Below are 13,802 nucleotides of genomic sequence, written 5' to 3'. Positions count from 1 at the left end.
GTAATAAAGGATACACATAGGTATACAAAGTATATTAAGTTGGAAAGTCTTCAAAGAGTGGAGGTTATTAATTTCTTTGAAATTTTTAACAATTTCAGGATTTTCCTTAATGTCACCTGAGAGTTTATTCTTGAGTATTTTCTTCTGATAGCAAACCAACAAAGTTCACATTGCATGAAAGGCTTATTGTTGAATCTGAGCTAATTATAATGACTAATTTAATGTTTTCACAACATATTTAAATTTAAAGAGTACTAGGATCACTTTCATTTATTTCAAAAATATAAAGGGACACTTGAGTGTTTGAATTATTGAGGAACTGGTTGATTGGATAATTTTTTTAAATCACTGGGTATTAAAAATGTATTTAGACTTATATTAGTTTGGAATCTACACTTAAAAGGATCTTAACTTGTTTGAAGTAAGGATGTTTCTTTTCTACACATTTTAATGCAAAGAATTTTGTGCCATGATAGATTAATGAAGTTGGACAGGATGTGAAAGTATAAACTGGAGACAAAGATTAAGTAAACTGAGATCGCATTCTTCTGCAGATCTCATTCTTTAGCCCAAAGTTGGCTAACCACTTATGAGGGGTGGTTTATATCCAAGAATGAGTCATAAAACCAGAGCAGTTAAACCTTGTATGTGATTGTCCCAGGCACTGAGTCATGAAGGAATGTTATGCCTTTGACTGCTCTGCAAGAAACTTGGTTTGTAGCCCACCAAGTGAAAGATAGAATATATGTCCTTTTCCCACTGCAGAGAGGAATATATCTCTGTTCATTATAGAAATTTAAAAGTTGGGAAAGACAAAACTTGGGGTCTACATATTATGTTGCTGATATTAAATTGAATAATTAATCTGGCAAAATGGAAGGTGCCCAGGACCTCCCACTGTGTAATCTTGGCCATGTCACATAATTCTGTTTCTTCACCTACAAAATGAGGGTGATAATACCAGTAACTTGGAGGATGGGGGAGATGAAGATTAAATGAGAGTATGCAAGGAAAGCAGCACAGAGCATGGCACATAGTAAGCGATCAGTAGATATTAGCTTTAATAATCATTATTATTAATGTTAACAAATTCTGCTACAGGTTTCTATTCCGATTCCAATTTTCCATGATTTTCTTCCAAAATGGAGCTGCATAGACCCCTCATTCTTCTTTGAAGAATACTCCACATCATCTCTGAATGTTCATCTTTGTGAACACTTGTGTGATTTTTTTTTTTTTTAACTTAAATTTTTAGAAAAATTCTCCAGACCGTTGGAAGGAAGCCACCATTCCGGGCCACTTAAACTCCTACACCATCAAAGGCCTGAGGCCAGGTGTGGTATACGAGGGCCAGCTCATCAGCGTCCAGCACTACGGCCAAAGAGAGATGACGCGCTTCGACTTCACCACCACCAGCACAAGCCCAGTGGTGACCAGTACGTACCCCAGCTGCCAGCCTATCTGTGTCCGCATTTCTCGGACCTGGGCTCCCCGCAGGAAGTGCCTTCCATCTCGATTCATATTATTCCATGGATGGCACCCACATTTTTTAAAACCTGATAATCTACAGACGATGCTAGTAAATTTCCTCCATAGCTGAAGGCTCTCTCCCCTCTTTCTGTGACTCTAGGCAACACCGTGACGGGAGAGACAACACCCTTTTCTCCTGTTGTGGCCACCTCCGAATCCGTGACTGAAATCACAGCCAGCAGCTTCGTGGTCTCCTGGGTCTCGGCTTCCGACACTGTGTCCGGATTCCGGGTGGAGTATGAGCTGAGTGAAGAGGGAGATGAACCGCAGTACCTGGGTGAGCTCAACGTGTTGACGACCAGCTGCTGGGAAACCCTGCTTGAGGTGGGGCTGGGGGCATCCACGCGGGTGGCCCGGGAAGTTCGGAAGTAGTTGACAGCTCAGACTGCACAAACGGCCCTCCAGTGTGAGTCTGGAGAACAACTGATCCTTTTTAGAACCGAGCTGGGTTTTTCCTGAGCCACGCTCACTTTCCCGGTCCCTGATGGGAGCTGTGTTATGCGTTAGCCTGGGCACAGGTCCACAAAACAAAAGTGTGTTCTTCCTGGAAGTAATTGCCAACATGAGGACTACAGTGGAGAAAACGTTAGCTTTGGGAGAGGCACAATACCCTCATTCATGCTTTTCAGATTCTCATGTTTAGGGGACTTTTAAAAACTTTATCATGGAGAAATAAATATACATACTGAAAAGTACACAGATCATAAACATAGAGCTCAGTGAATTTTTATAAAGTGAACACACTGTGTGACTAGGACCCAGATCAAGGAAAAGAACATCCCTCCTACCCCACTCCGCATCATCCCCCACCTATAACCGCTACGGGGACTTCTAACTACAGAGGACTATTTTTACAAATCTGGGGGTGGATTAAAATTATACATCCTTAGAGAAAATATTTGGGGAAAGGGGGGAAAAAAAGAAAAATTATCTCATAGTGCATTGATAATTATTGACTGTCCATAGCACATTTCCTTCTAGTTTTCACTCACCACGTCCCCCGCCCCCCATGAATACGTAGTTTTAAAAATATCCTTCTCATAGGTTATGGAGTCATTAGAGGGATTGGTACACTCTGATAGTAACCTTTCCCTTTTATTTCAAAGATCTTCCCAGCACAGCCACTTCTGTGAACATCCCTGACCTGCTTCCTGGCCGAAAATACATTGTGAACGTCTATCAGATATCCGAAGAAGGAGAACAGAGTTTGATCCTGTCTACCTCACAGACAACAGGTACACGTGTACTGTGTGGTGTGAAAAGACTTTTTTTTCTGTGAAACAGACCTATAGCAATATTTCCTGACTGTTTTTCTCATTTCTTCCTTTCTTTGTCAGCACCTGATGCCCCTCCTGACCCTACCGTGGACCAGGTTGATGACACCTCGATTGTCGTTCGCTGGAGCAGACCCCAGGCACCCATCACAGGTCAGCTTAGCTGCCTCTTCTTGGCTCCCATGTTAATCTTGATGCCATAAAAGGTGAGGGAGAGAATTCTGATCTATGAGCAGGCAAATCACTTAAATCTCCTATGTAATTATTGGACCAGGGTGAAGATGTGTGTGTGTGTGTGTTTGTGTGTGTGTGTGTGTGAGAGAGAGAGAGAGAGAGAGAGAGAGAGAGAGATACTGTCTTACAGCCTTGCTTTCTTATGGATCATTTCCTCTTAAATCTGTTTTATTGACCTCCTTCACACACAAAACACACCCACACACAATCACACACATAAACCTCTAAAGGCAGCTCATGGACTTATTACACCAGGCATTCCTGTGGTAGAAGAGGGGTAATTTTTCTGAAAACCTCACTCTAAGACTTATTCTTAAAGAGGCAGCCAAGCTGCCTTCTTAGCTCATTAGGTGACTCAGCTGTCTCTGATGCTCCTAAAAGACACAGACGTGCTAGACAACTCTGTGCTCAGAGTGGTTCCTTAATTGCTTCCTTCATCCAGGGCTCGAAGAAAAGAAATCGGTTTAACATGAATATTTTCACCCTCTGGCTTCTCTAATAGACATTTATTAAGGATCTCGTGTCTTCAAGGATGATATTTAATATTAAAAAGTTTTGCATGACTTCTTATTTTATCTTTGGACTGAATAGTCCTTATAAGAAGTAGCACTATTGAGCAAATCAAAAAGAATCACTCATTCTGAACTAATCCAGCAAGATGCTAAGGGCTGTTAGGAAAGGGGGCCCTTTGAAACCTCTGGTTCATCAAACAGTGTATCGTACTTTTTTCTCCTGAATCTGCAGGATACAGAATCGTCTACTCCCCATCAGTAGAGGGTAGTAGCACAGAACTCAACCTTCCTGAAACTGCCAACTCTGTCACTCTCAGTGACTTGCAGCCTGGTGTTCAGTATAACATCACTATCTACGCTGTGGAAGAAAATCAAGAGAGTACTCCTGTCTTCATCCAACAAGAAACCACTGGCGTCCCACGTTCAGGTAACCTGACGATGCTTCCTGTAGTATCTTATTTCTTAAGGCTGAAGAAAGTAACATCTTTAACCTCCTTTTTGCTGGAGGAACAAAACCAACCTTGGCTTGTGTTCATTCCATGAGCCTGCTGGGGACGACGGGACGTGTAAGATGAAAGAATAATTGCATCTGTGGGAGGGTTGCTTTGTCTCTGTCAACAGTTCTTTTATGCAAGTTGTCTCATGGATTAGTATATCCTTGAACTTATGAAATTTAGCTGAAATGTCTTCACTATAAAGTAACTTATCAAAACTGGCTCTTGGCCTTCCTGATTAAAACCTGACAGCATAAAGTCTTCATATTTTTCCCCAGAAACTTAAGGGGCAGTTCATCTGTTGCTCTTAAGTATTATAAAATGATTTAGTAAAATAAAAACCACCACATTTTTTTTCAGTTGTTGCAAGAGTTTGCTTTGGGTTTTTTTTTGGTATGTTTATCTTAAACCCCTCAATAAGATACTTCATATGTTGGAAACTCATCTGCTTACCAACATATTTTACATAAAAGCTTTTTTTTTTTTTTTCCGGTACGGGGGCCTCTCACTGTTGTGGCCTCTCCCGTTGCGGAGCACAGGCTCCGGACGCGCAGGCTCAGCGGCCATGGCTCACGGGCCCAGCCACTCCGCGGCATGTGGGATCTTCCTGGACCGGGGCACGAACCCGCGTCCCCCGCATCGGCAGGCGGACTCTCAATCACTGCGCCGCCAGGGAAGCCCTACATAAAAGCTTTAAATGACACGTGTAAGCAGTGACTGAACTACAAAAATATAACCTAAAAAAGCGTATTTTCTGATTAAGAGAGAAAACTTAGCTCTGGAATGAGAGGCTCTATGAATTGCCCTATACTTTAAAAACCCAGGAAACTGGCTTTTTAAAAACAATCCTTAGCAGGAATTGAAAATGACTGGTTGGCTCTTGTCTGTTAGATAAAGTTCCCCCTCCCAGAGACCTGCAGTTTGTGGAGGTGACGGACGTAAAGATCACCATCATGTGGACACCCCCCGAGAGCGCGGTGACCGGTTACCGAGTGGACGTGATCCCCGTCAACCTGCCCGGGGAACACGGGCAGAGGCTGCCCACCAGCAGGAACACATTTGCAGAAGTCACTGGGCTGTCCCCTGGGGTCACCTATCACTTCAAAGTCTTCGCCGTGAACCACGGGAGGGAGAGCAAGCCTCTGACGGCACAACAGGCGACCAGTACGTTTGGGGTCCTTTACCTCCACCTCAGACCCTCCACCCTCACTTCCAACCTGTGCTGGGTGGGCAGCATGCCATCACTTGTAGGTTCACAGTTAGAAATAGGAAAATACTCAGGGGATAGGGAATGTATACTGGACATAAAGCACATTAAACTTGAAAACAAAACTTAGACAAGCTCCGTAGAGGCTAAATGGTAACCCATTTCCCAAATACACATACCGGAGGAATGGCACTAAGAGAGGAGAACTTAACCTAATTTTCCTTGCTAATGGAGACATGGAGTGAAAATTTGAGTACATTTTTGTGTAACTAAATATACCTAGATCAAACTTTAAATGTAGTATCTTTATCCTTCTATAGTAGAATTATTTGCAAATAGTAATTGCTAGAACATTTAGTGCATGTTAGGCACCAGGTCATATGCTCAGTTCTTACAAGCCTCATCCTCATATTTCATCCTCGTTTTGAGTTAATGAGGAAGGTCTTATTATTATCCCTAGGGGACACATGAAGAAAGTGAAGCTTCTAAAAAATTCTGCAACTTGTAAAGTCACAAAGCTGGGAAATGATTGAGCTGGAACCACACAGACCTATGTCTTTTTGACTCCAAAGCCCATGTTTTCAGTGATTATACTTGACTACCTCTTAAACATTTCCTCCCTCTGAAAAGTGTTTTAAATTATTGTAGGGAGGCTGCCAGTTACACACTCAGGAAGGAAACTCACAATTTCTATGGTTCTTTCTGATAGTGCAAACTCACCAGGGTCTTACTATAAATCTGAGGTTCTGAGTATATGCTATAATCATTGTCTAATCTGAATCATGTGAAAATAACTTTTATTACTCCAGCAGAGGACTAGTCATTGAATAGATGCAGAGAATATCACTTTTGTTCCATGTGGAGCTCTTCTCTTGCCCTCATTTTCGTGGGCTTATTTCTCTTTTTTCTTAACCTGTTTGGCTCAGAGCAGAGCAAATTGTGGCTTCACAAGTATTTGTTTTTGTTTTTTAATACCATCTCTGTATGTTAGTGTAATTTCTGAGGATGATGGGAAAGCCATGCTATAAAATTAGCCTTCCCACAGGATCAAAGTCAAGCAAAAACAGTGAGCAATTTCTCATGACTGACACAGAGTTTTGCAAAGTTCTCTGTAGCACTCAATCTCTTCATGGCTAAATATTTCCAAGGTTTTGATCTTAGTTTCAACCTGGAGGAGAAAGAACTTAGAAAATTCGGTCAAGCTTTAGGATTTCAGTATGATAATTTTGAGGTGCAAATATTTCTCGACGTGTTTCATTTCATCTTTTTTTCTAGAATTGGATGCTCCCACCAACCTCCAGTTTATCAATGAAACTGACACCACCATCATAGTGACCTGGACTCCACCTCGTGCCCGGATAGCCGGGTACCGACTGACCGTGGGCCTGACCCGTGGAGGCCAGCCCAAGCAGTACAACGTAGGTCCCTCGTCCACGCAGTATCCACTGAGGAATCTGCAGCCTGGCTCCGAGTACTCCGCAACCCTTGTGGCCGTGAAAGGCAGCCAGCAGAGCCCCAGAGCCACTGGAGTCTTCACCACTCGTAAGTCAAAGGTTAAATGTCTTTTCTTAGTGATATCATAGGTTCTTATCTATATTTACATTCTCTCTCCTTCATCCATTTTTTAAAAAAGTTAACTTAGGGAATTCGCTGGCTGTCCAGTGGTTAGGACTCTCTGCACTTTCACTGCCCAGGGCCCAGGTTCAATCCCTGGGGATCCTGAAAGCCCCTCGGCACAGCCAAAAAAAAAAAAAAAGTTAACTTAAAAAACTTTGTACAAGATTAAATAATGTTTTTAATTAAAAAAAAAGATTTAAAGCAGTACTACTCAAAGTGTGACCCATGAACCCATTGCTGGTCTGCGAACTGTTTGTTGCATGGACTAAGGAGCTTATGCCAGGATGTAGAGGATGGAGCACACCGTTTAGTTCAGTTGATACTTTTTTGAAGCAAGATTTTCTTAATGAAGGAAGCAGTGCATTACCTGACATATGTTGCCAAGATCCTTATTTTCTCTGGGACCAGCACTTTGAGTAACATTGTTTAAAACACCCAGTTATTTGAAAATTGAAGGCTACTGTATTAAATGAATTTACCAAATACTAGTTAAGGCAAGAAAAAAAATCAGCACCTTTGTCTACATCCTAATACTTCGGGTATTGAATGATGACAATAAATGTAGAACAGAAACATCTACCAGTTGAATAGAAACCAACAGGACAAGAAGCTAAGGAAATGATGTCTTTACAAGTGTTGACTGCAGCAGATTAAAGTACCTTCTGCAGAACAGAATAGCTTTTTTTTTTTTTTTAATTACTCTTGAAATTCCACAGAAGGAAAAATACTGACAGTAATATTTGGTCCTGTCTGTCTTTTGCTCAACACTTTACAGGAAGTGGCCTTAAATCTCTTACATATCTATATCACTATTATAGAGGACTGTATTCATAAACTTATTTCTATCAAATGCAACTCATTTACATTACAAAGAAATATGAGACCCGTCATTTCTAGATAAGCATTAATTTTTATTTTTAACTCACTTTGAATTCCAGAAGGACCTAACTTAATACTTTTTCAGCATATATTGCAACTATGAACTAGCTTGCAATTTCCTAAAAGCTTTCCACAAATCTTACTCTTTGACTAATTTGAAAAGTAGATGTTAAAAAGCATTCAAAAAGTGAATATAAGTTTAGGTTTTACATTACTATGGAATTTATTTCACAAAGAAAATTCTCTATAAAATTATCCCTGTAAGAATTCATAATTTACTAAAAGTTTATTTCCATTTAAATTTCGTGTATGAAGGTTGGCTACTAAAGGCTTTTTCTTAAGTAACTGCTAATCATAGGCAAGTAAAATCTGTTTTTATCTCTAAGTTAACCTTTAAATTTTGCTTTTTTATGTTACATGTTACTAAGATACTCTAAAATCTATTAACATGAAATCAGTATCTTTGCATTTCTTGTAAATGTCTGTTTCTCATAGATGACCTTCTTTTCATTAGAATGGAAATTTCAGTAGATTTAGTCTTTTACTGACCATGTATACTTCTGTATATTATCTATTTTACTTTTTAACTTTTTAACGAGACATATTTTATGTAGTTTCTTTTGTTTGATAGAGTGCCTATAAAAGAAAAAGCATTTTATTTATTTATTATTTTATTGAACTACAGTTGAATTACAATGTTGTGTTAATTTCTGCTGTACAGCAAAGTGATTCAGTCATACATATATATATATATATTCTTTTTCATATTCTTCTCCATTATGGTTTATCACAGGATATTGAATATAGTTCCCTGAGCTATACAGTAGGAACTTGTTGTTTATCCATGCTATATATGCTAGTTTGCATCTGCTAATCCCAGAATCCCAATTCTTCCCTCCCTTACCTCCCCTCCCCCTTGGCAACCACAAGTTTGTTCTCTATATTTGTGAGTCTGTTTTTGTTTCATAGATATGTTCATTTGTGTCATATTTTAGATTCCACATATAAGTGATATTATGTGGTATTTGTCTTTCTCTTTCTGACTTACTTCACTTAGTATGATAATCTTTAGGTCCATCCATGCTGCTGCAAATGGCATTATTTCATTCTTTTTTATGGCTGAGTAGTATTCCATTGTGTATATATACCACAACTTCTTTATCCATTCATCTGTCTATTGACATTTAAGTTGTTTCCATGTCTTGTCTGTTGTAAATAGTGTTGCTATGAACATAGGGGTGCATGTATCTTTTAGAGTTATAGTTTTGTCTGGGTATATGCCCAGGAGTGGGATTGCTGAATCATATGGCCACTCTATTTTTAGTTTTTTGAGGAACCTCCATACTGTTCTCCATAGTGACTGCACCAATTTACATTCCCACCAATAGTGTAAGAGGGTTCCCTTTTCTTCACACTCTCTCCAGCATTTATCATTTGTAAACTTTTTAATGATGGCCATTCTGACTGGTGTAAGGTGGTACCTCATTGTAGGTTTGATTTGCATCTCTCTAAGAAAAAGCATTTTTAATGATACTAAAAATAATTAAATGGAGTGGGTGGGGCAAAATTGACTATTTCAAGTACTTCTGGAGACTGATATATTGGACATGTTATTTTATTATCTGCACAATACATTTATTGATAAATATAATTTTATTTGAGTTAACTGATAGATTAGATAAAGGTCAATGTCATGCCTTGCACATTGTATACTTAAAAAAAAATTTTTTTTCCATATGGTTTATCACAGGATAGTGAATATAGTTCCCTGTGTTATACATTAGGACCTTGTTGTTTATCCATTCTAAATGTCATAGTTTGCATCTACCCACCCCAAACTCCCAGTCCATCCCTCTCCCTCCCTCAAAAAATATTTGTTGAATAGATGATTGAGAAAATAGCTCAACCGAGCTTAGATTTAAATAAACCTCTGTAAGCGGTGAGTTCTACGACTTCATTTGAACTTCAAGTACTCTCTGAGGCTGTAAACATCAGCAGGGCTTGCATATTTTTGAAATTGCTTTACGTTTCTGTAGCTTTTTACCGTTAACAAGCTGAATTCTGGGAATAACTTTTCTGGGTTTTATAACTTTTGTTAAAAGCACATGGCAGGGGGTGGAGGAGCTGTTTCTGGGGAAAATCAGCTTACTCCTTTATAAATAGGGAAAAATTTATTTTTTTAACATCCAGGCTGTCCTTCACCTAACAAGACCTGCCAGAATCCATAGCTCATCCTTACAGTCACATTCTTTGTTTGCCATCAGTTTGTGGGTTTGTGGTTTGGAGAGTTTCCCGTAATGGTCTTCCCAGGCAGAGAGCATCATCTTAAGCTTGAGAAAGTTCTAGCTGGCTGGCTCAAGCAATAGAAAACACCCAATCTTAAAGCCTAAGACAGTTGAGGAGAATGTTTTTTGTGAGAAAATTGTGGCTTTCACAGATGTTCAGTGAAAGAAGCGGACTGCTCTCTGAATTGTTTCTTGTGGGCATTAACATGGTCACCCAGGGCTGGCCATGGCATTTTGGCAAAGTCAGTGGCAGCCAAGTGGTGTATGATTTCAGAGACTCTGGGAGGCATCACAGGTCACCCATCCTAATTCCACTGAGAATACCATCCAAACGATAACACACTCATGAAACATCTTTCCAAACCAGTAGAACTTCAGTTCAGCCAGTAAAGCAGCCATTACAAAGTATGCCCACATGTATTTTATTTTTTCAGACAGCAGTATTTTAAAAATACTTTTGGGGGGCTTCCCTGGTGGCACAGTGTTTGGGAGTCCGCCTGCCAATGCAGGGGACACGGGCTCATGCCCCGGTCCGTGAAGATCCCACGTGCCGCGGAGTGGCTGGGCCCGTGAGCCATGGCCGCTGAGCCTGCGCGTCCGGAGCCTGTGCTCCGCAATGTGAGAGGCCACAACAGTGAGAGGCCTGCGTACCGCAAAAAATAAATAAATAAAAATACTTTTTAAAAAATTGCACATTAAAATCCAGATTGGAAAACACTGGAAGAATTGCAGTGCTGGGCCTGAATTTTCCCATGACTGGAGCTGAGTAGTAATGGAGTACTACTTAAAGACTTTTTTTTTAAAATGTTTTATTATTTTTTTTTTTTATTGGGGTATAGTTGTTTTACAATGTTGTGTTAGTTTCTACTTTACAGCGAAGTGCAGTAGAGTTCTCCGTGCTGTACAGCAGGTTCTCATTAGTTATCTATTTTATACATATTAGCATGTATATGTCAATCCCAATCTCCCAATTCATCCCACCCCCTTCTTTCCCCCCTTGGCGTCCACATGTTTGTTCTCTGTGTCTGTGTCTCTATTTCTGCCTTGCAAACCGGGTCATCTGTACCATTTTTCTAGATTCCACATATATGTGTTAATATACGAGATTTATTTTTCTCTTTCTCAGAGTAGGCTTAAAGACTCTTAATGTTCATTTGTCTAAGTCTGGAAGATAAGTCTTTGTCTCACCAGCCATTCATAATTTAGTATAAATGTGTTTACTAGTGTTTTGTCCCCAGTGGGCACAAAAATTTGGTTGAGACGTAAAGAGGAAGGAATTATGAAGGCACTAAACATGTGACCAAGGCCATCCACACGCTTGAAAGCCCTGAATTTGACTCACCAGACACAAATGTTTTGCCTTCTGAGACCTCACCTTTCCCATAGCAGCCAGTTATTGAAATGCTTATTACAAGATTTAGTTGTTCTGCCAATTATATTTTAGAGACTCTAAATTTATGAAAAGATTTGTAAGATTGTTGAAAATATCTATTTCAGATTTATGTACACATACTCTTTCTTCCTCTTTTTCTTGTTCTTTTTTTAATTAATTTTTTTAAAATTAATTAATTTATTTATTTATTTTTGGCTGCGTTGGGTCTTCATTGCTGCACGTGGGCTTTCTCTAGTCACAACGAGCAGGGGCTACTCTTCGTTGAGGTGTGTGGGCTTCTCATTGTGGTGGCTTCTCTTGTTGCGGAGCATGGGCTCTAGGCGCACGGGCTCAGTAGTTGTGGCGCACAGGCTTGGTTGCTCTGCGGCATGTGGGATCTTCACAGACCAGAGCTCCAACCCCTGTGCCCTGCATTGGCAGGCAGATTTTTAACTACTGCACCACCAGGGAAGTCCCTCTTGTTTTTTTTAAAGTATTATTTTCACTAAGAAATAGCAGTGATGTCAGGATGCTAGGAGATTCGAAATAAACTTTTATTATAATTCCTAATTCCAGTGGCAGAATACTAAATTTCTGCAGTGTGATTATTCTGAGTGAATAATCACATATTTAAGGAAAGTATCTTTAGAATTTATAAGTGCATCCATGGTGGCAGATTTCATTTACCTTTCACATGGCATCTCTTTCTGCAACCAAAAACAATTGGCCATCATTATGGAGTGATTCAGCATATAGCTATTTTTAGATAATCATCTATAATTTAACCATTGTTCTCAAAATAATGGTTAAGAAGCGGAGTGATAATCAGTTTGTGATGACCAGGTTTACTTTTTATATGGGACTCTATACTGATGATATAGGGAAAGTTATTGTCATCAAACTCAAATCCCAAACATGATGAAAAGACACAAATTTCAGAATCCAAGGAGTTGAAAGGGTCCTCTGTGGTCATCCAGCTCCTTGTTACTTAAATGTGATTCCCAGACTGACAACACTGGCGTAACAGAAATACAAACTACCTAGCCCCATGTGGACCTACAGAATCAGAACCTGCATTTTAGCCAGGTCTCAGATGATTTGTGAGGCACATGAAAGGTTGAGAGGCATTGACCTACTCCAAATTTTCACATATGTCACGTTCTGGATCCATTAGCTGACTAAAACTGAGGTTCTCGATAAAAATATTTGTTATCGGGACTTCCCTGGCGGTCCAGTGGTTAAGACTCCACACTTCCACTGCAGGGGTTGCGGGTTCGATCTCTGGTTGGGGAACTAAGATCCCACATGCCGCAAGGTGCGGCCAAAAGATTAAAAAAAAAATTTTTGTTATCTGCATTCTCTGTGATTCTAAGGCTTGAACACATGCTTTGATTCCATTTCACAGTGCAGCCTCTGGGCTCCATCCCACCTTACCACACAGAAGTGACTGAAACCACCATTGTGATTACATGGACACCTGCTCCAAGGATTGGTTTTAAGGTAAATTGCAGATGTTCCTAATCCCTTGTAATCCAGCCCTGGGTTGCCCTCGTGTTTCTGGATGTAGTTGAAACAGGATGCTCAGGAGTCAGGAGACTTGGGTTTCGTCCTGTTTCTGTTCATACCTCTCTGACCACTTTGTCAGGGCATCACAATACTTCTGCTTCCCTGAACTGCTGGAAAGATGGACTGAGGCAGTGAAAGTGCTTTGCAAAGAGGAAAACATTAGTATGGAACTGTTAGTTGTTACCTTGTTTTCTCTATCCTTTCTCCCAGGGAGTTAGATTTAAAGATATATAGGGAAACTGCTCTTGTTGTGTTGTTCTAAATAGGTATCAGCAAGTTCACAAAAGCCAATTTAAGGAGACCAGTTAAACTCAGTGTCACTCAACAATCACATTTTTATCCAATCAGTTTCATCTCAACTTGTTCAAAGCCCCTTAGGTGAATCTCTTAATAGACATTAAGATTAAGGTCTTCCCTATAGATATCTGGATACATGTTCTTTAAAGTAATGGTATTAGGGAAGTGATGAATACAAATGAATGTGTTTAAAAGAATTCCTTTTTTTGGCATTTAGAGTGTGGAGAGAGAAATATTTATTATAATTGAAAATCAAGACTAAATCCCCATGATTGTTTGTTTAAAAAAATATACCAAAGATCATTTCTTTTTCGAAATACGCAAATGGCATATTGATGATTATGCTACTTAAATATAAAGAAACCCTTTTTGAAGATTGTCAATATACCTTTTAAATTTCCCTGATAGTGTCATTTTGACTTTCAGGAGCCTTATAAAGTACTAAGGATGTCTCTAGAGCTGAACACTGATGACACGATATTGCCTAGGCTTTTCAAATAACATACTGAAAGGATTGAAAATTAAGGGCACATTC

The 13,802-nt window shown here is 39.7% G+C and overlaps 1 protein-coding gene across 1 annotated transcript in view; it reads left to right on the top strand.

The window, feature by feature from the left end:
* Positions 1 to 13,802, top strand: part of FN1 (fibronectin 1) — a 68,362-nt gene that overhangs the window by 22,841 nt on the left and 31,719 nt on the right. Inside the window, exons 14-21 of the mRNA XM_079924367.1 lie at positions 1,256 to 1,436; positions 1,631 to 1,807; positions 2,637 to 2,765; positions 2,868 to 2,957; positions 3,783 to 3,977; positions 4,936 to 5,208; positions 6,527 to 6,793; positions 12,810 to 12,904. Of these exons, the coding sequence (XP_079780493.1) occupies positions 1,256 to 1,436; positions 1,631 to 1,807; positions 2,637 to 2,765; positions 2,868 to 2,957; positions 3,783 to 3,977; positions 4,936 to 5,208; positions 6,527 to 6,793; positions 12,810 to 12,904 (1,407 nt within the window). The remainder of the gene's footprint in view (positions 1 to 1,255; positions 1,437 to 1,630; positions 1,808 to 2,636; positions 2,766 to 2,867; positions 2,958 to 3,782; positions 3,978 to 4,935; positions 5,209 to 6,526; positions 6,794 to 12,809; positions 12,905 to 13,802) is intronic.

The sequence above is a fragment of the Stenella coeruleoalba genome (genome assembly GCF_951394435.1).
Source record: "Stenella coeruleoalba genome assembly, chromosome: 6".
NCBI lineage: Eukaryota > Metazoa > Chordata > Mammalia > Artiodactyla > Delphinidae > Stenella > Stenella coeruleoalba.
This window is presented reverse-complemented; position numbering and strand designations above follow the sequence as displayed.